This window comes from Rhinoraja longicauda, chromosome 12 (genome assembly GCF_053455715.1).
Source record: "Rhinoraja longicauda isolate Sanriku21f chromosome 12, sRhiLon1.1, whole genome shotgun sequence".
In the NCBI taxonomy this organism is placed as follows: Eukaryota; Metazoa; Chordata; class Chondrichthyes; order Rajiformes; family Arhynchobatidae; genus Rhinoraja; species Rhinoraja longicauda.
In genome coordinates, this window is record NC_135964.1 from 23,393,093 (window position 1) to 23,413,468 (window position 20,376).

Sequence of the window (20,376 nt, forward strand, 5' to 3'; positions counted from 1 at the left end):
CTTGCAGTCATTTTCAAATTCTTGAGCTCTGGTGAGATACATTTTAGATTTGGGGTCGAGGCTATCTTTTTGTCTGAACCCCAAATAGAGTTTAATGTGGTTCAGGGCGAGTCGTCTTTCTTTTAATTCGCCGCCCATGCCCCGTTGCAACACAATGGGAACCGGCTTTGGGTGTGTTGTCTCAGAATCCGCATTCCTTTCCATCTCTTAAAAAAAATGGCTTACAGCCGAGAGAAATCCTTTGCCGGCACCACCATTGCTTCCAATTCAAAGGAGGATCTGTGAACCACCCTCCGTCCTTGCCATGGCATAGTTGTCTTCTTGCCTCTGAGTATTCATAGAGCAGACATTTTTAGCATTGTTATTCTTTATTACAAAATCGTACCGGATTAGAAAAGGGTGGATGTGACCTTATTAAAATGAAGTTCACGATTGTGTGAGAAAAGATCGTGTGTGACCAGATCCAACTCGCCCACAGGCCTGGGTGAGTCAGACAAAAAATTACAAGAAAGGATGGCAATGTAAAAACAAATAATGCTACTGGAATCACGCATCTAATTGAAATAAATATCGAATCATAAATAAATTATACATCAATAATTTGAGCTGAGCTATGTCTATATTATTTAAAAACGAGTGAACTCTCTAACAAGCAATCTTCAAAGAGGATGACATACCGGAACATTACCAGTCCCATTGCGCGAGGGGTGGACTTAGGAAAACGTAGCTGGAAATAGAGCTGCGATTTCCACGCTTCAGTTTACTTCATTATTATTTTTACATTTGAGGATTTGTCTTTACGTTAGCCCGGTAAATAATTAAGAGCAGGAGATTTCCGCAGATTCCGTCCTTATCATACGTGGCATCCAACAGTTTCTCCTCTGAGGCACCTCCCCCTTTCTTCTCCATCAGAGCTGTCCATCTCCCACCGCTCAGCTTCACGGCGTGCAATCCCTCCTCAGCGCCAACCTCAACTGTGATATATTATCTCCAAAGATTTGCTATTTTAACCAGACTGTTTTCCCAACATCTTTTTTTCTGTGGGAAACAATGGATATTTTAGACCGCAGAACTTTAATAATTACGGCAAGCTGTTAAACCGATGCGATGCTCTAGCTATTAGATGAACTCTGAAGAAAACATTGGGGCAACAAGAGGGGACACACCCGAATTGCTAGTAAAATTGATGAAGATAAATTATCTTTCCTGTGTTTCCTGGTTATTAGTTTTCTAACGACTTCATTCGTTTCAAATTAGCTTTGGCTCCATTGGCTTAGTTGATGATCAGCTTTTGGTAATGTCCTGGATTGTTTTTATATATTTAAAATCACAATTTAAAGCAAGTTGTTGAAGGTTAATTAATCTTTTCAGGTCATAGTTCTATTTCTCGAGACTCTTTCAAGTCTATAGTGCCACTTCAATATAAAGAGTTAAATGATTTATTTCTTCAAAAAATTGTTAACTGTAATTTAAAATTTAATTTGGAAAATAAGTACTGGTGTGAGGTTGGTAGAGTTGATGGTGTTTACATTTAAGAAGTCTGTGTTTTAGGCCCTCGTTATAATGTTTTGGTTCAATCCTTGCACATTGTGGAAGGTTCCCTCCTTCACAAATGACATTAAGCTACAAAATCTACCTGTAAAAGGTCCAGTGGTATTATTCAAAGACAAGAGTGAAGAGAGTTTTATTGTCATATGTCCCGAAATGGAACAATGAAATTCGTGCTTGCAACAGCATATCTGATATGTGAGCATAGTACTCAGTAGACACCATAATAAACAATAAAAAGAAGTTCAATATACATGATAAAAACAATATAGTGCAAAGACAAAAACAATGCCTTAAGTCCCTACTGCAATCAAGGTAGTTCGTAATTCAGTTTAGTTTGAGTTTGTAGTGTTGAATAACCTGATGGTTATCCAAACCAATATTTCTTTCTCGACCAGCTACATGATTTACAGTTTAGTAATTTACAGTTAAGTTTATTGTCATGTGTACCGAGATACAGCGAAAAGGTTTTATTGCTTGTTATCCAGTCAGCAGAAAGGCAATACATGATTATAATCGAGCCATTTACAGTATAGATACACGATAAGGGAGTAGCGTTTAGAGCAACGTAAAGCCAGCAAAGTCTGACCAAGCATTGACCGAACGTCATCAAAGAGGTAGATAACAGTTCAGCACTGCTGTCTGGTTGTGGTAGGATAGCACAGGTGCCTGATAACAGCTGGGAAAAAACTGTCCCTGAATCTGGAGGCGTGCGTTTTCACACTTCTATACCTTTTGCCTGATGGGAGAGGGAGTGGCCAGGGTGCGATTCGTCCTTGATTATGCTGCTGGCCTTGCCGAGGCAGTGTGAGGTATAAATGGAGTCAATAGAAGGGAGGTTGGTTTGTGAGATGGTCTAGGCTGCATCCACAATTTACTGCAATTTCTTGCGGTCTTGGATGGAGCTGTTCCCAAACCAAGCTGTGATGCATCCTGATAAAATGCTTTCTATGATGCATCTGTAGAAGTTGGTGAGTGTTGTAGGGGACATGCCGAACTTCCTAAGCCTTCTAAGGAAGTAGAGGCGTTGGTGTACCTTCTTGGTTGTTGCTTCAATATGGGTAGTCCCAGAGAAGTTGTTTTTGATATTGACTCCTAGGAATTTGAAGTTTTCAACCATTGCTACTTCGGCATCGTGAATGCAAATTGGGGTGTGTGTACAGCTTCGCTTCCTGAAGTCGATCACTAATTCCTTTGTCTTGCTGACATTGAGAGAAAGGTTGTTTTCTCGACACGAGGTTCTCGATCTCCTTCCTATACTCCGCCTCATCATTATTTTATATCCGGCCTCCAATGGTGGTGTTGTCTGGGAACTTGAAAATTGAATTAGAATTGTACATGGCTACACAGTCATGGGTGTACATGGAGTAAAGAAGGGGGTTGAGAACGCATCCTTGCGGAGCCCCCTTGTTGAGGATTATCGTAGAGGATGATTTGTCCCCTACCTCACTTATTGGGATCTGTTCGTCAGGAAGTCAAGGATCCAGTTGCAGAGATGACTGCTGACACCAAGTGCAGCGATGCTTGGATGGTATAATGGTATTAAAGGCAGAGCTGTAGTCTATAAATAGGAATCTAACGTAGGTGTCTCTTATCTAGGTGTTCTAGGGATGATTGTAGGGCTAGGGCAATGGCATAGTCCGTGGACCTGTTCTAGTGGTAGGCAAATTGCAGTGGGTCAAAGCTGCTGGGCAGACAGGATTTAATGCGTTCCATAACTAGCCTGTCAAAACATTTCATGATGATGAATGTCAAGGTCATTGGATTGTAGGTATCATTTAGGCACGAGGTCTTGCTTTCCTTCAGCACTGGGATGATGGTGATCTTCTTGAAGCAGGTGGCTACCTCAGAACGGAGTAGGGAGATTAAAGATGTCCACGAATACTCCCGCTAGTTAGTCCTTGCAGCTGCTATGGATACGGCCGGGAACTCCATCTGGGCCAGTTGCTTCTCGTGGGTTTACCCTCAGGAAGGCCGATCTAACCTCTGCTACAGTCACCCTGGGGAGAGGCACACTGGAGTCATCACCCTGTTGGCCTTCTGCTCGAAGCAAGCATAGAAAGCATTCAGTTCATCGGGTAGGGTCGCACTATCGCCAATGATGTTCCATGACCTTGCTTTGCAGTCAGTTATCTTATTCAGATGTTGCCACATTCTCCGTGTATCCGAGTGATTATACTGGGACTTAGGTTTGTCCTGGTATTGTGTCTTGGCATCCTTGATGGCTTTGCAGAGATCATAGTGGGGATCCTTATTGTACCACTTGGGATCGTTTGACTTGTATGCAGCAGACCTGGCCTTAACCTGTGAATGTACATGACAATTGTATATTTCAGATTTGTTTCCAAAAACTAAATTAAATTGATACATTGAAAAGTGGAATTTTAGACTTCCATTCTCTGGATTACCAATCTAATAGGACAACCTCTACATTCTTATGCTCCATAGCTGGTATCAATAAGGGCAATTCAAGTACTTTGTAAACTGGCCACTTGTTTTGATTTTATTTCAAAATCCTGTTTTCTTAATGTTCAATAACAGGCAAAAGTATGCTCTTTTTATAGCTGACAAAGTAGTTTAAATGATTTATCATATGGCCATTAACTTTCTGTTTCAAGGATAGATGCTGTTCATAATTTCACTCATTGATTTAATTTTTTTTGTCTACTTTAGTTTAGTTTATAGATACAGTGTGGAAACAGGCCTTTGGCCCACCGAATCTGTGCCGACCATCGATTCCTGCACAGTGACACTATCCTACACACACTAGAGCCATTTTACAATTATACCAAGTCAATTAAACTACGTCTTTGGAGTGTGGGAGGAAATTGGAGATCCTGGAGAAAACCCACGCGGTCACAGGAGAACGTAAAACTCCGTACAGACAGCACCCGCATTGAACCCGGGTCTCTGGCGCTGCAAAGCAGCAGCTCTACTGCTGCGCTACTTGTCAGAGAATTTTCTGAAATAACTTATTTTCCTGCTCCCACAAAATCTTGAATCTTCCAGGGCTGTGTCTTCAGAATCAACTTCTGCCTTATTCAGATCTTGTCCTCCTATTAGTCTTGTTAGTGCATCAAGTTCTTCGTAAATATTACCTCCCTTTATCTCACCACTATGCCAATTTTGTTGATGAACATCCAGTTTAGAGTGAAAGAATTTTGCACAGTTGAACAGCAATTGTCTTCAACCTTACCATCAAAATTAAAAACAATAGATGAGCTGATGGCACAAATAGAATTGAATGAGATTGTTCTAATAGCCAATATGGAGACGTGGTGGCTTAGTGACCAAGACAAAAAACTGAATATTCAGGATATTCAGTGGGAAATGATTCACACAATAATGGGCATACAAGTAGGTGCCATTCAGCATGGATGCACACTATTGTATGCATATCCATACACAATTGGCCTCAAATAGAGATGCAGACGGTCGCTCTCATAATTCTACAAATGTCTTGAATTTACTTCAAGTTTTTGATTGCTGCGTTTTCAATTCTACAACTTTGTAATACTACACTTCTTGTGAATCTCTGTCAGGATTTTGTCCATGGATCAAACCAAGTGTATCTTTAGGGCTTTTGTTTATTTATGCAATATTTATACAATTAATGCATAACTTTAAATTATTTGATAGGAAATATAATTTTTAGGTTCCTTGAGTTTTAAAGTATAAGGATCTTCATTGTTTCATGCTGATAATTCTCTGCTAACGATTCCTGAAAACGTCCCTTAAATGCTATGTGTAACAACACTATTTTCTGCAAAGCAAATGGAAAGGAAACACATAAGCAACTACCAGGGAATATATTCTGCAGAGTGTTTAGTGCCGCATCCTCCTTGCGTGATTGTGGTTAATGCCAAATGTAATTTCATTTAGCTGCTGAATACTGTCAGCTGATGTCAGCAGAACATTAAAAGTGTTCACACTGGAGGATGTCATGCACAAGCTAGACAAATTTGCAGAATTCATTTCTGAGCACAGCAACATGTTAATTAGGTCACTAGGTATTTTTATTTTCTCATATGCATTTCCTGTGTACTCTAGGCCATTCCATTGCTGTGGTGCAGATAACATGAGAATGATTATTGTGGAACTTGCTGTTATGGGGTGTAATTGGAGAAGACAACCTGAATACATCTGAGAAGAAGTTGTACAGATATATTTAGAAGAAAGTTATATTTATAGGATTAGCTGAGGAAGCTTGAGTGGAGCATTGGCACCCTGTATAGATCATTTAAAAATATATTTGATGAGATGTGAGCATAACGTCCCCAATGTCCTTTGAAAATTGACGGTGAGCTTTGTCCTGGATGACTGTGCTTGAGTTTTAGAGCTGCTGTCATTCATGCTGGTGGAAAGCATCCCATTATAGTCCTGATTTGTAGATCTTGAAAAGGTTTTGAGATGTCACAGGTGAGTGGCTCATTACAAAGTGTGCAACTTCTTGCCTGTTCTTGTAGCCCCAGTATTTATGGCGTGATATTTGACTCTGCATTAAAGTTTGATAAGCAAGTCAACGCTGTGGTAAAAGCCAGCTTCGTACCATAGCTAAAATCAAACCATTCCTCCAATTTGACGACATTGAAAAAATCATTCACGCATTCATTTCCTCCTGCCTAGACTACTGCAACTCCCTGTACACTGGGATCAGCCAATCATCCCTGTCCCCCCTGCAATTGGTCCAAAACACCGCAGCGAGACTCCTGACGGGTACCCGTAAAAGGGACCACATCACCCTGATTCTGGCCTCTCTCCACTGGCTCCCAGTACGGTACAGAATCAACTTCAAGCTCCTCCTATTTACATACAAAGCCCTAAACGGGCTTGCCCCCCACCATATCAAAAACCTTCTAACCCACCACTCTATATCCAGGTCCCTCAGATCAGCCGACTTGGGGCTACTCACTACCCCGCGGTCTAGGCTTAAGCTCAGGGGTGACCGCGCTTTTGCGGTTGCAGCTCCTAGACTGTGGAACAGCATCCCTCTCCCCATCAGAACTGCCCCCTCCATCGCCTCCTTTAAGTCCAGGCTCAAAACCTATTTCTACTCCCTAGGGTTTGAGGCCCTCTGAGGGGGTGCTGTGAACTGTTTATGTATGTGCTGTTATGTTTGTGTGCCATTGTATGTTCATTTTTAGTACCTGAACTGATGTACAGCACTTTGGTCAGCGTGGGTTGTTTTTAAATGTGCTATACAAATAAAATTGACTTGACTTGACTTGACTATATAACTTGTACACTTGAGCTTTTGATTGATGACGACCTCTGTCTTTTGACCCTATTTTCGTACCCTACATTCCATGTCTTTTCATGTAATTTTAATATCTCTAGTCAGATGTGAGATAAATGTTTATAGTAAGACCATTGTTTGATACTTTTTAGCCAGCTTTTCACATTCATGTAATGATCTCAGGGTGAAAAAAAGGAAGAAAAAATGGACTGAAATGGAGTAAAGAGAAGTTCATCTCTAAATGCTGAGATATTAGAAATCTATACAGAAGTTTAAAATGATTAATTTTATGTTGCTATTTAACTGCAATACTGTATATTTATATGGTATGGATCACTGCTCCAGTCAAGAACATGCCTTTTGATGGGAGATACAGATTCAGTGCATACTGCCCCCTGTTCCATGGGATGTATAATCTCCATCTCACTCTAAAACAAAAGCTTAGATATCTTTGAGTACTGAGGTTCTCTAAGCTTTCGAGTCATTTTTGATTCTTGTGAACCTTTACCAAGTCACTATATCACTCAGCAAAATGTCATTTTGCTCTGAGTGAATAATAAGAAACGTTGGAGCTCGAATTCCTTATACTGTGAACTATTCTACACAAACCTGTTGCCAGAAAGTTGCAATGAAGGATCATCAACCTCCAACATCTACTCTTTTCATAAATACTACCTGGCCTGTTGAGTATTTCACCAAAAGACTCTTGTGGAGAGATCAGCAGCTATCTCTGTAATGGTTCCCAACTCACTATCGGCAAATTGAATATGTACATCCTGCTTTTCCTGTAAAATCTTTCTTCCCCAAAGACTGAAAATACCTCAAATTGTTATGACAACTCTAAAGCAAACACTGCAATTTTAGATTTGGGACATTAAGATACGCAACTGATGATTGCACCTGAAATCTTCTGTATAACTTCATTGGAGTTCTTCTGTATGTTTGTATGAATCTTTTGACATTTTTGATAATGTTTATGCAGAGTTCATCTTTCTGCTTTCAGTTTACATTTTCCATCCTTTATTTTATTGTCAAATATTTTGATCTATGTCACAGCTCGATTGTGTTTACATTACTTGACAGAAACCCCCATGCAGCTTGATGGAATCTGCAGCCTGATTGCAGTGTTTTTCTACTAAAAGGGAACCCTGTTTATTCTGGCTTGTCTCTTTAAGGATTTCTTAAGGCTAATTGATACCTAATGATGGGAGGCACTTTTGCCAATTTCTAAACTGACAGGTGCTGTAAATTCCAGTTTTTCGAAAGGCCAAGGTCACACAAACTATAGGTTAGTAAAGAGTTTATTTATTTCAAACATATTTGTTCAATTTGATAGTTGCAAGAAGAATTTTAAGTAATTAGAAAAATTCTAGACATCATACATAAAATTTCCTTGCAAAACGTCCAAAAGTAATGAACACAAAATGTTTCCCAGTGAAATTTAACTATTCCCAGTAAAAAACTATTTTGAAAAATATATGAATTTTGTGATTGATCCACTTAGCTATAGAATTTTAGAAATCAAATATATTTTTCCTCATTAAAGTTTTTGTTTCAAAATGTTTCCAGTTTTCTGATACAGAAAGCTAGTTTGAACAACCTTTGCTGTTTGTGTCTGTTTCTCCACGAAGCCTTGCTGTTTCTTCCTGAAGCAGTATTACTTGAAATAATACTGATGAAAGCAAAGTGGGATTGCTGGTGTGTTGGAAAAGATTACAAAAACGTTGCCACTCAGTTATAGATGTAGGAGCGTTTTATTTCTCGTGTGCGGGAGCCAGGGAGTTTGAATCATGTTTGCGCGAGGAGTGTGGGAGCTGGAACCCGGGCCCAAGCCGACTGGTTGGTCCCAGGGCGGATGCCGTAACATTGTTCCTGTGGTAGCGGCGGCGGCGGCGGCGGCAATGGCAGCTTCTGCGAGCCCAGTTACCATGGAGAATGAGTCTCTGCAAATCACCAGTACCGCCAACAACTTCACCGACGTGCCCAGTTTCCGCTGCACTATGTTTAATTCCGACTCGGAGGATTACAAATGCGTGAGTATAACCTGACCCCGTGTTGTTGTCAGGCTGCGGAGAGCACGTTGATCTGACCGCTTCCCGCAGCCTGAGCAGCAGGCCCGGGCTAAACAGTTCAAAATAGCACGAAATAAATTATTGCACAGCTCACTTCAAGCATTCCTTGAGTATTGAGGCTTTATAAAGAATTTGCGTTGTCACTGGTGAAAACTATTTTGCAGTGTGCGTTGTGAAATAAGTAATAATTTAAATTGATATTTATTTAATATTCTCAGATCAACACAATTCTAGGCATTTACCGTTACTTGTTATCTGATCACCAACTCGTGATTAAATGCTGGCATTAGTAGGTCGAGATGGAGGCCTTTGGTCGTGAATTTTATTTCTTGCTTTGGGGTGTAATTGCAAATATGATTCTACTTGGCCAATTAAAAGTTCATTTTAGTCACGTGCATTTTGTTGTCTTAATGTATTCCTGTACAATCATTTGAGTCTACAAGTAATATAAAATAATTGGCGTACTCCGCCTTATCTGTTCTGTTATATGTTATCATCCCTAAAATGTTGATACCTTATTTTAAGATATTGAGTAGGGATGACCTGATGATGAGGGCCCACATTACCTGGGCTGAAACATAAATTAGCCAAATATTATCTGTCTTTTCTTAAAGAGTCAAAACTGCTGCAGTAATGAGCTGACAGCCAAGAGACTTGATAGAAGGGGTGGAAAGCATCAATCCTCATTTCTCAGCAACATGAGAGACTGCAAATTTTGTATTCTTGAGCAAAAATAACAAACTGCTGGAGGAGCTCAGTGGATAAGGCAGCATCTGTGGAGGTTGAGGAGTGGTTGATCGTTTGGTTCGAGACCCTGCATCATTTTCACATGTGCAGCAGAGTTTTGTATGGCAGAAATTTATGGAGCATACACCAAGATAGGCCAACCAGTCAAATCTAAAGTTCAGAGGGTTTTAGCAACATGAGCTGAAACAAGGGAAGAATCAGCTAAGGCTTTAAAAAAAAGACACAAAGTGCTGGAGTAACTCAGTGGGTCAGGCATCATTTCTGGAGAACATGGATAGATGACATTTCGGGTCATGGCCCTCCTTCAGAAGAAAGGTCACCCATCAATGTTGTCCAGTGTTGCTGCCTGAACCGCTGAGTTACCCCAGCACGTAGTGTCTTTCTTTTGTAAACCAGCATCTGCGGTTCCTTATTTTGCAGCCGCTGCTACCTTGGTGGAACTAGGCAGTATTTGAGATGACACAGATACGAGGTGTGAAGCTTGTTTAAGGTCAAATGTACCACTAAGGTTATGTACAATTTTGTTCAGTTTCGCATTGTTGCCAGGGTGTGGGCCAGTGTTGTGCCTGGGAACAGAGTTTGTCACAGGGTGGTGATGAAATTATGAATTTCCTTAACCTTCCTCTTTACGTTGCGAAATTTAGTTATAGTTCTTACTGCTGATTGCCTTTGTGTCATTATGCATATATGGAAACCTGATAACATAGAGGAAGTATTGCAATAGTATGACATAAAGAAATAGGAGCAGGAAGAGGCCATATGGCTATTCAAGATGTGGTGCAATTCATTAAGCCTATGATTGATCATCTACCTCAGTATCAGCTTCCAGCACTGGTCACATATCCGTTGATTCCCTTAATACCCAGAAATCTATTATTTTCTGTTCTGGCTGATGAAATATTATATTCTTGTACTTAAATATATGATTGTGCCTATATATAGTAAGATTGTTACCGAACTGTATGCAAAAAAAGAACTTCACTATACCTATGTATATGTAACAATAAAATATCATCAGACCATTGAAACCCAACGAAAGGATTTGAATCCGCTAGTAAGGAAATTTTATTGAAATTGCATGTTGGCCTTCAGGGACTTGCATTCAAGCAAATTTAGATCTCTTTGAACATACACTGCACAATCTTGCTCCATGTAGCAAACACTTTTAAAAATCATACACACCAAAGTGGATGGGCTCACGTTTTTCACGTTATATTCCTCTGCCATGTTCTCACCTCTCACTCAGCTGCTCCATATCCTTTTGAAGCATCCAATTAGGCTCCAATGGCTAAATGTATAATTTATGTAGACACAAGAAACTGCAGATGTTGGTTTTTACGAAAAACCACACAAAGTGTTGAAGTAATTCAGTAGGTCAGGCAGCATCCATTTTCTGTCGTTCTTAGTGAATGTGTCTATGTTGTCTGAGTCTAAGTGCAAGTGAAGCTATTGCAAGCAAGTTTTCTATTGTATCTGTACCTTGCAGTAGTTGTGCATATGACAATAACCCGACTTGGTTTGGCCAATTTCTCTCCCCTGAATTTTTAAAAGATGGAATTTGGTAGATATGAATTTCGTTTTCATACTTTGAGGTTAGTCTTTTTTTAAAAGGAAAGATTAAAAATACTGTTTCTCAATATATGATGGATGATTGTATATCACACTGAGATGTCAAAAGGAGGAAACCCTAATAAAAGTCCTATTTACCTGCAGGTCATCATCATTGCAGTAAAGCGGGCCTCTGCTGCTTTCTCTCTCATTGGGTGGTAAGTTTTGTTTCATTTCATTATTTTTCATTGCACAAAATTTGCATCCTATATTTTGATCATTGTACTATCTATGTATCATATGTGCAGAGAAACAAAATCCTCCATTACACCTAGTATTGATAAATTATTGATATGAAGATATTCCCTTGAAATTACTTTATTTCATGGATGGCTTCATGGTCCACAGCAGAAGGTTCCTGTATTAGATTACTGGTTTGGTGAGTTACTTTGTTTAAGCTAGGTCCCAGTATGATCATCTTTAACTGACTTTGGGTCTCATGTGGACCTATTGGTTAAGATTATAGCTTGTGTGGAAAGTCTATTTACACTAATGTGAGATTCTTGAGGAGGTAACTAAGATTGAAGAAGGCGGGGAAGTAAATGTTGTCTTGTAAATCTTGTAAATGTTTGTACTTTATTGAGGCATTTGGCAAGGTTCCACATGGTAGGTGGGTCCAGAAGGTTTAGGAACCTAGGTTCCATGGAATCCAGGATGAGCTGGCTAATTGGATCCAAAATAGACTTGGTGATAGAATCAAGAAGATGGTAGTGGAAGGTTGCTTTTCTGCTTGGAAGTTGTGACCAGTAGTGTACCATAAGGATTGGTGCTGGGACGCTTGATGTTGTAATCGATATATTAACAAGATGCAAATATAGGAGGAATTAATAGTAAGTTTGTAGATGATATGAACATTGGTGGGGTTGTGGAGATTGAGGAAGGTTGCTTAAGGCTACAGCAGGATGTAGATCAGGTTTAAAGTTGGGCAGAACATTGACAGATGGAATGTAATCCCAACAAGTGGAAGCTGATGCATTTTTGGAAGCCAGAAAAGAGTAGGACGTACAGTAAATTATAGGACGCTAAGGAATATTCTCAGAAAGTGGCAACACAGGTAGATATAGTTATGAAGAAAGCATATGCCATGATTGCCTTCATGGGTTAGCACATTATATTGAAAATTTACAAAATACTGATTGCATTGCACTGAATTATCGTGTGCAGTCCCGGCCGCCGCACCATAGGAGGAATGTGGTCCCGCTGGAGTGAGTGCAGAGGACATTCATAGGATGTTGCCTGGATTGGAGGACATTAGTTTTGTTAAGGTTATAGGAGACATAGGTAAAGCATGAACAAACAGAGAGCATAGGTTTAAGGGAGAGGGAAAACTTTTAAAGGAGACTAGAGGTGTGCAACGTGGCAACACCCGTTGGGTGGAAACCTCTCCAGCAACCCTACCGTTCTGTGGACCTGTTGGCGGGTGGGGAGCGTCCCCCGGGCCATTGGCGGGTCCCAGTGGCAGGCGGGGCCGTTCCCTGGGGTGTCCCACAGGGCCGTTCTGGGCCCAGCAACCCTACCGATCTGTGGACCCGTTGGTGGGCAGGGAACATCTCCCGGGACCGTGGGCAGGCGAGGGGATACAGGGAAGGGTAGAGGGAGCCACTCACGTCGGCCCCGGGCCTCCTTCGCGTCGGGCAGAGTGAGCTGTGGGCCAGAAATGTCTCCTGCAGCGGTCGGCAGCGAACGGCGGCGACGGCCATCCTGTTGGACCCTGTTGGACCCTCTGCCGCTACGCAGCACCACGCGAGGAAGGTCAGGCACGGGGCAGGCCGGGACGGGCGCTGGTCCTCCGACTGGTCCTCCCGGGGGGAGGGGGGAGCGCATTTATTAAAGTTTATTTGGGAAATTGTTTTTAAAATGTAAGAAAAATCGATTTATTCAGACAGCGGGAGAATGGTGAGTAGGGTGGGCCTAAAATTGTCGCGCTATCGTGTAATGTTTTTTTCCAGATGAAAACCGCACAAAGAAACATACGGGACAAGGACAAACAAAAAAACGGGAACAAATAAGATGAGAGTTTTAGTGATATATAATAATAATATAGATTTGAAGGAAACTTTTTTTTATACAGATTAATTGATATCGAGAACTTGCGGCTAGAGGAGATGTGGGAATGGGATACAATCACGCACTGGAGACATTTAGATAGGCTCTTAAATGGGAAGATACCGAAGGGATACTAATTTAGTGCGGGCAAATGGGATTAGTGTAGATATGCAAAATATTTAGTATGGGTGTAATGGGCTATATGGCCTGTTCCTGTGCTGAATACACCTATAACTCTATTATGAGGCAGTTGCAAAATGGAGACACATTTATGTGAACGAGAGACATTTATGTGGGGGGAAAAAAAGACAATTTATATGGTTGATGCAGCTCCCTGCATTTCTTCCAGACATTCCCTGCCTAAGTCAAGGTATTGAGTTCACACACAATACCACATTTGTGGCTCTTGAGATTATGGCACTTAAAGGTATTAAACCAAGTACCTTTATAATCTGTCCCACTCAGCCACATGCTGGATAAGATTAGTGAATTCTTGTGATGCGAAGATCAGAGATTTCATTAATCCTCATGGAGAATGTGTACTAAACACTGTTTTGTTTTTATTTAGCTTTTTTATGCTGCTTGTGATATGGTTATTTCGGAAGTACAACTCTTTGGCCCAGGTAAAAAAAACACAAAATTTAGGATGTTTTGTTATTAATATGTTCTGCCAAACACAATCTCTAAATACTGTTATGTCGTTGGATATTTAACATTCATTATTGTTTTCTCCTCTGCAATCTTCCTTGTTCATGGTTACCAAATACAGACATCAATGATGAATGTGAAGTATTCATAAACAAAACATGTAGGTGGAGATATTAATAAAGGGACATTTCATTAATCTCCTTATCTATTTTGCTGCCAGCAATGTTAGTTTGATACAAAAAGAACCAATTCCAATTTTCAGAAAAACAAGGAACTGCAAATGCTGGTTTACTGCATTTACTGCAAATGCTGGACACAAAGTGCTGGAGTAACTCAGCCGACCCAAAGCATCACCTATCCATGTACTCCAGAGATGCTGCCTGACCTGCTGAGTTTCTCCAGCACTTAATGTCCTTTTGATTTAAATTATTTTGTTTGCGTCTTGGGTAGAAATGCAATAGAAAGAAGGTATGTGTCATAAATGATCAGATTAAAGAATTGTGGATTTTTTAATGTTACATTATAGTTTACCTTGAACATTTTAAAAACATTTTAAATCATGTCATTCAAAATTTAAAAAGGAATAAATTAGTAAAAATATTTGGTGGATTCCTTAAAGACAAAATAGATATCAGTATAGGAAGGGAAGGAGTATCAAACATATTTTATAGGCCAACATTGAAGACCTAAAGCATAATTCAGCAGAGAGTGAGAATCTTAAGGAACTGCTGAGAATGAGGAACTCAAAGAAAATAGTGAAACAGCCTGAGAGATTTAGTGGGTGCCTGGGGAAATTGTTCTTATACTTCAACTAGGTTTACCATCAAGCTAGTAACATTTCTAAGTCAATGCAAATCCAAAGGAAAATTATCTACCGGCTGGGTTCATGCCAGCCATTGAAGATGACGTTTGTGGTTTTTAAAGCCAATCACTTCAGCTTTAGTTCGTCATTGGAATTACACAGGGAAGTTAAATAGGCTTAATTATCTAATACGGTCACTTTAATGCTGCCAGCAAACACATCTCCCCCACTACCCCATCCTGAGTTCCAATATTTCTGAAGACCTTGGTGCTCTTCACCCTAATCTCCCTTCCACCTGTGTAGAGCCCCAAGCAATCGTCTAGACAAACCAAGCAATTTACTTGCACTCTCTTCAAAATAGCTTATTTATTCACTTTTCACAATCCGGTCAGTTTTATCTTGGAAAGACTATACATTTATTAGGTGACTGTTTTTTGGAACCATTCCCATGCAGTCTGGTACACCTGACGCAATTATCTGCCCCGTACATAGTCTGATTTTCGGCCTTGGCTTTCAATGAGGAAATAGTATTTCATTTTTGATTGGGCACTTTATATCCTTTGGAATTAACTGCTTACAGATAACAAATTCCAATTATAATTCCAATTCCCACACCCCCAACCTTTCTGAAAGCTGCTGTTGGAAATAACCACTTGTTCCTGTTTACCCTATAACAAGCCTTCTATTCAGTCTGAATCTTCTCTCCCCTCCACCATTAATTGATACAATTTAATTGTTCAAGTTTGCATGAAAGTTCATTGATTTAAAGCAACTTCCTGTCTTGCAGAAAATGCTGAACAGCTTGCTGGGTTTATTCAGCTGTTTTAATTTCAGATTTCCAGGATATGAAGAATTTTGCTTTTGGTATTGGTTTATTACTGTCATGTGTATTGAAATATAGTAAAAGGCTTTTGATTTTGTACACAAATACAATCAAGCCATACACAAGTACAGAGAGAAAAATGCCAGAGTGCAAATGTAGTTTTGAGTCTGAACGGTCACCACCCGAAATGTCACCTATCCATGTTCTTCAGGGATGCTGCCTGACCCGCTGAGTTACTCCAGCCTTTTGTGTCTTTGTTTTGTAAACCAGCATCTGTTTGTTTCTACATGTAGTTTTGCAGCATCATAATTTTACCATTTTAGAGAAAAATTCCACTGTGCAATGAAATGAGTTGGAAGATCAGGACTACACCCTAGCTTATGGGAGGACCATTCAGAAGCCTGAAACAGAGGGGAAGAAGCTGTTCTTAATTCTGGTGGCCCTTGTTTTCAAGGTTTTGTGTTTTCTGTCCAATAGAAGTGGGGATAAGAGGGACTGACTGGGATGAAAAAGGCCCTCATATGTGTTGGAATATAAGATAAATCCCAAAGGTAAACAGAAAATCTTGTTGGTGATTTATTTCTGAATGGCAATCAAAGGTTTAAAAAAAAGTTTTGTTGTTTTGAGGTCAATCCCTAGCACAACAGAGGCATTAGGTGAATATGAGATGAGGTGAATATTAGGTGAATATGAGATGATCATTCCAAGTGGTAGAGCAGACCTAAAAGGCCAAGTGGCCACCTCCTATTCTTATTTTCTTGCGTTCAGCCTTCAAGAGATAGGAGACAGAATCCTGTCTTTCACCATTGTGAACAGCTTACCATGCCATCATAAGACCAAATATTGATCAGTGAATTTACAGATGTGGAACCAGCTTATCATAGAGACATCCAGGTAGCGGGGGAAATAGCGGGGGACCGGTGGTCTAATGAGATGGAGCAACTGAGGGAAATCCAGGTTAGTCGGGAAGTGGTGGGACCCCAGTTATTTACAGTGTATATTAATGATTTGGACGAGGGAATTGAATGCAACATCTCTAAGTTTGCGGATGACACGAAGCTGGGTGGCAGTGTTAGCTGCGAGGAGGATGCTAGGAGGCTGCAGAGTGACTTGGATAGATTAGGCGAGTGGGCAAATGCGTGGCAGATGCAATATAATGTGGATAAATGTGAGGTTATCCACTTTGGCGGCAAGAACAGGAAAGCAGAGTATTACCTGAATGGTGACCGATTGGGAGAAGGGGAGATGCAACGTGACCTGGGTGTCATGGTACACCAGTCATTGAAAGCAAGCATGCAGGTGCAGCAGGCAGTGAAGAAAGCGAATGGTATGTTGGCATTCATAGCAAGAGGATTTGAGTTTAGGAGCAGGGAGGTTCTGCTGCAGTTGTACAGGGGTTTGGTGAGACCGCACCTGGAGTATTGTGTGCAGTTTTGGTCTCCTAACCTGAGGAAAGACGTTCTTGCCTTAGAGGGAGTACAGAGAAGGTTCACCAGATTAATCCCTGGGATGGCGGGACTTGCATATGAGGAAAGACTGGATAGACTGGGCTTGTACTCGCTGGAATTTAGAAGACTGAGGGGGGATCTTATAGAAACATATAAAATTCTTAAGGGGTTGGAGAGGCTAGATGCGGGAAGATTGTTCCCGATGTTGGGGGAGTCCAGAACCATGGGTCACAGCTTAAGGATAAGGGGGAAGTCTTTTAGGACCGAGATGAGAAAACATTTCTTCACACAGAGAGTGGTGAGTCTGTGGAATTCTCTGCCACAGAAGGTAGTTGAGGCCAGTTCATTGGCTATATTTAAGAGGGAGTTAGATGTGGCCCTTTTTGCTAAAGGGATCAGGGGGTATGGAGAGAAGGCAGGTACAGGCTACTGAGCTGGATGATCAGCCATGATCATATTGAATGGCGGTGCAGGCTCGAAGGGCCGAATGGCCTACCACTGCACCTATTTTCTATGTTTCTATGTATCTGGTACCAGGAATTTGTAACTGGCTCCATTTTAAATGTTTATAATTGCATTCCATAAAGAAAGATTCAAACGTCTGGCATTTGCATCTGGAGTTCTTTGTGACCTGACATATCTGATTTATATTATATTTCAATCAATAAAACAATCGTATCCCTGAAGCACAAAGAACCACAAGGCTGATCACTAATGTCAGAAGATTGAATTATACGGAGAGATAAAAATAACGTAGTGTTTAGCTTTCAAAGGTGATGAGAAGAAATCTGGTGGAGCACAGTATGGGAAAGACAAATTTGGAGTATGGTTTCAAATTAAACAGCAGGTCAAAGGGTTGCAGGTTCAAACTGGTGGAAAGCAAATTTAGGACAGATGTGTGAAGGAGAACTTTTGTGACATAGAATGTTCAACACATGGAATGGATTTCTGATGAAGGTAGCGGAAACAGAAACTTGTGAGTACTTTGAGTCAGTGACATTGTATGGTCTGAAGATTTTTATAAATGAATGGAACATATGATCTTCCACTTTCATATTTCAGATGTGAAAAATGGTTTTGCCTGCTACATGCTATGTATCTATACATGCTTTATAGAGTGAGTTTGTGCCCATCCAAAGGTTATGATGCCATAAAGACTTTGATGTGCATTGTACAATGTTACCATTACTGATTGAGAACGATTGATTGATTAAAATAATATTTTTGTCTAACTCTATACATTATCCATCCTGAAATTAGAGGACAAGGGGATTTGTTTCTCATTGTATTAGACAGGAGGAAGAAAAACAATGATATATTTTTCTGCTGTTGGGTGATTAATCTAAAAGTGTGAAATTTGGAATGAAGTGCATGCAGGAACAGGACATTACTTCTGTTTAAAGACAATTATGACCTGGATCTTTGAGTCATGGGATATATTTGTGTGGATGTTCAAGAATGGGATTAAAGAAGATAGAATTTTTTAGAATATCAGAAGAACCCTGTAGTCCAAGTGTATGGGAGTGTGTAACTGACCCATGTCTTGTGATATAAAAAGCACTGAGCTTTTGCTCCAAAGAAGGAATACTGTCTGTAAAAGATTTAAATAGATATAGCCTTACTGAGGAGACCTTAGAATTCGCAACAAAAAAAATTAGGATCACTTTTAGCCACAGGTAAATGACAATACAGGGACTCCCTTGGGTATTGTGTGATTTTAGTTATGGAATGGCCTCTCATGTGGCATTTGCATGTTCTCCGTGTAACTGATCAGGTTTACTACCATGTTCCAAAGACGTGCAACGTAAGTTAATTGATCCAAGATAAATTGCTCCTGGTCTGTTGATGAGTGGTGGAATTTGGTGGAGGGTGATGGGTTGGTGGGGGGTATCTCTTATGGGAATGTGGCAAGAATAAAATCCCATTAGTTCAGGTTTGGTGTAAAAGGGTACTTGATGCTCAGCAGGAACCATGTGCAGGAAAGTTAGTTCGTGTGCACCTCAACCGTGGAGGTGTGCAAATTCACCAAAATTAACTGGAAGAGAAATCAGATTGTATGAGGGAAAATGAACTGGGCAGCTGGGAGATGCAGAATTAAACAGTAGCCTTTTAATACTGATTTAGTTTTGTTTAACTCGATGACTTGCTACTTGAAAGGCCTATTCATTATTGAAAAACTTAATTGCCTTTAAGTAGTGTTTAAAAAAATTCTGCTTGTGATTAACAATTAACAAAATAAACTAGGTAATTAGAGTATTTAAATAACAACAACCTGATACTGCTGAATAGACCCCAAATGTCCTATTTCTGATTGGAAAGTCCTATTTAAATATATTGCTCTTCAAATATAAAAGCAAGGATGATGCTTTATAAGGTGCTGGTGAGGCCACATTTAGAACATTGTGAGCAGTTTTGGGCCCCATATCTGAAGAAGGATATGCTGGCATTGGAGAGGGTCCAGAGGCAATTTAGCTGGATGATTGGGTTAACATATGAGGAGCATTTGATGGCTCTGGGTCTGTACTCACTGGATTTAGAACGATGAGAACATAGCTTCAGAATAAGGGACGTACCTTTAGAATGGAGATGAGGAGGGATTTCTTAGCCAGAGGCTGGTAAATCTGTGGAATTCATTGTCACAGATGGCCGTGGAGGCCAGTCATTGGGTATTTTGACAGGTTTTTGATTAGAAAGGGTGTCTAAGGTTACAAGGAGAAGGCAGGAGAATGTGGTTGAGAGGGAAAAATAGATTAGCCATAATCGAATGGCGAATAGGCTTGATGAGCTGAATGGTTTGATTCTGGACTTATATCTTATGATCATATGGTCTTATAAATCATATACATCTTAATGAAATTGAAGCACACTTGCCAGGCATCAGTGAATGAATTAATTTGGATAATGCCATATAAAAAATAATTTAATACATTCATAAAGCAGCAGGTGTCTGGTAAATTATTAAATGTGAAGATATCTTTAAAAATTACAAAAAGACATTGGCGCAGTAAATCAATAAATTATCAGAGCCGTTATAATTAATGAATTAATAATGGATCTGACCGGTGTCACTGATGTCTCCCTTTCAAAGATTTGCAAACTGATTTTTACTGGTTTCTTGGTACTTTACATTTCAATGGCGAGCAATTAGAGCACATTTTAAGGCTGAAGTCTGAGTTGAAAATGTCTCGGTTCCAAAATTTAAGTATGAAGAAACTTCTAGTTTCAATTTCATGTTTTGAAAAAAAAGTAAAGGCAGCTTAGCAATCAAGAAGAAAATTTCCTGTGAGAAAAGTTTGAATACAGATTTAAAGAGGCAAAGAGATTGGATAAGTGAGGTGGTTGTGATCAGAGTTTCAATGAGAGTCAAGGCAGCAACATAGTCAGGAATCACAAGATCA

General features: G+C 40.1%; 1 protein-coding gene across 1 annotated transcript in view; it reads left to right on the forward strand.

Moving 5' to 3' along the window:
* The first annotated feature begins 8,655 nt into the window (after positions 1–8,655).
* The window catches only part of LOC144598778 (uncharacterized), a 121,314-nt gene continuing 109,593 nt past the window's right edge, over positions 8,656–20,376 (forward strand). Inside the window, exons 1-3 of the mRNA XM_078409181.1 lie at positions 8,656–8,817; positions 11,317–11,369; positions 13,826–13,880. Coding sequence (XP_078265307.1) covers positions 8,686–8,817; positions 11,317–11,369; positions 13,826–13,880 — 240 coding nt within the window. The 5' untranslated portion in view covers positions 8,656–8,685. The remainder of the gene's footprint in view (positions 8,818–11,316; positions 11,370–13,825; positions 13,881–20,376) is intronic.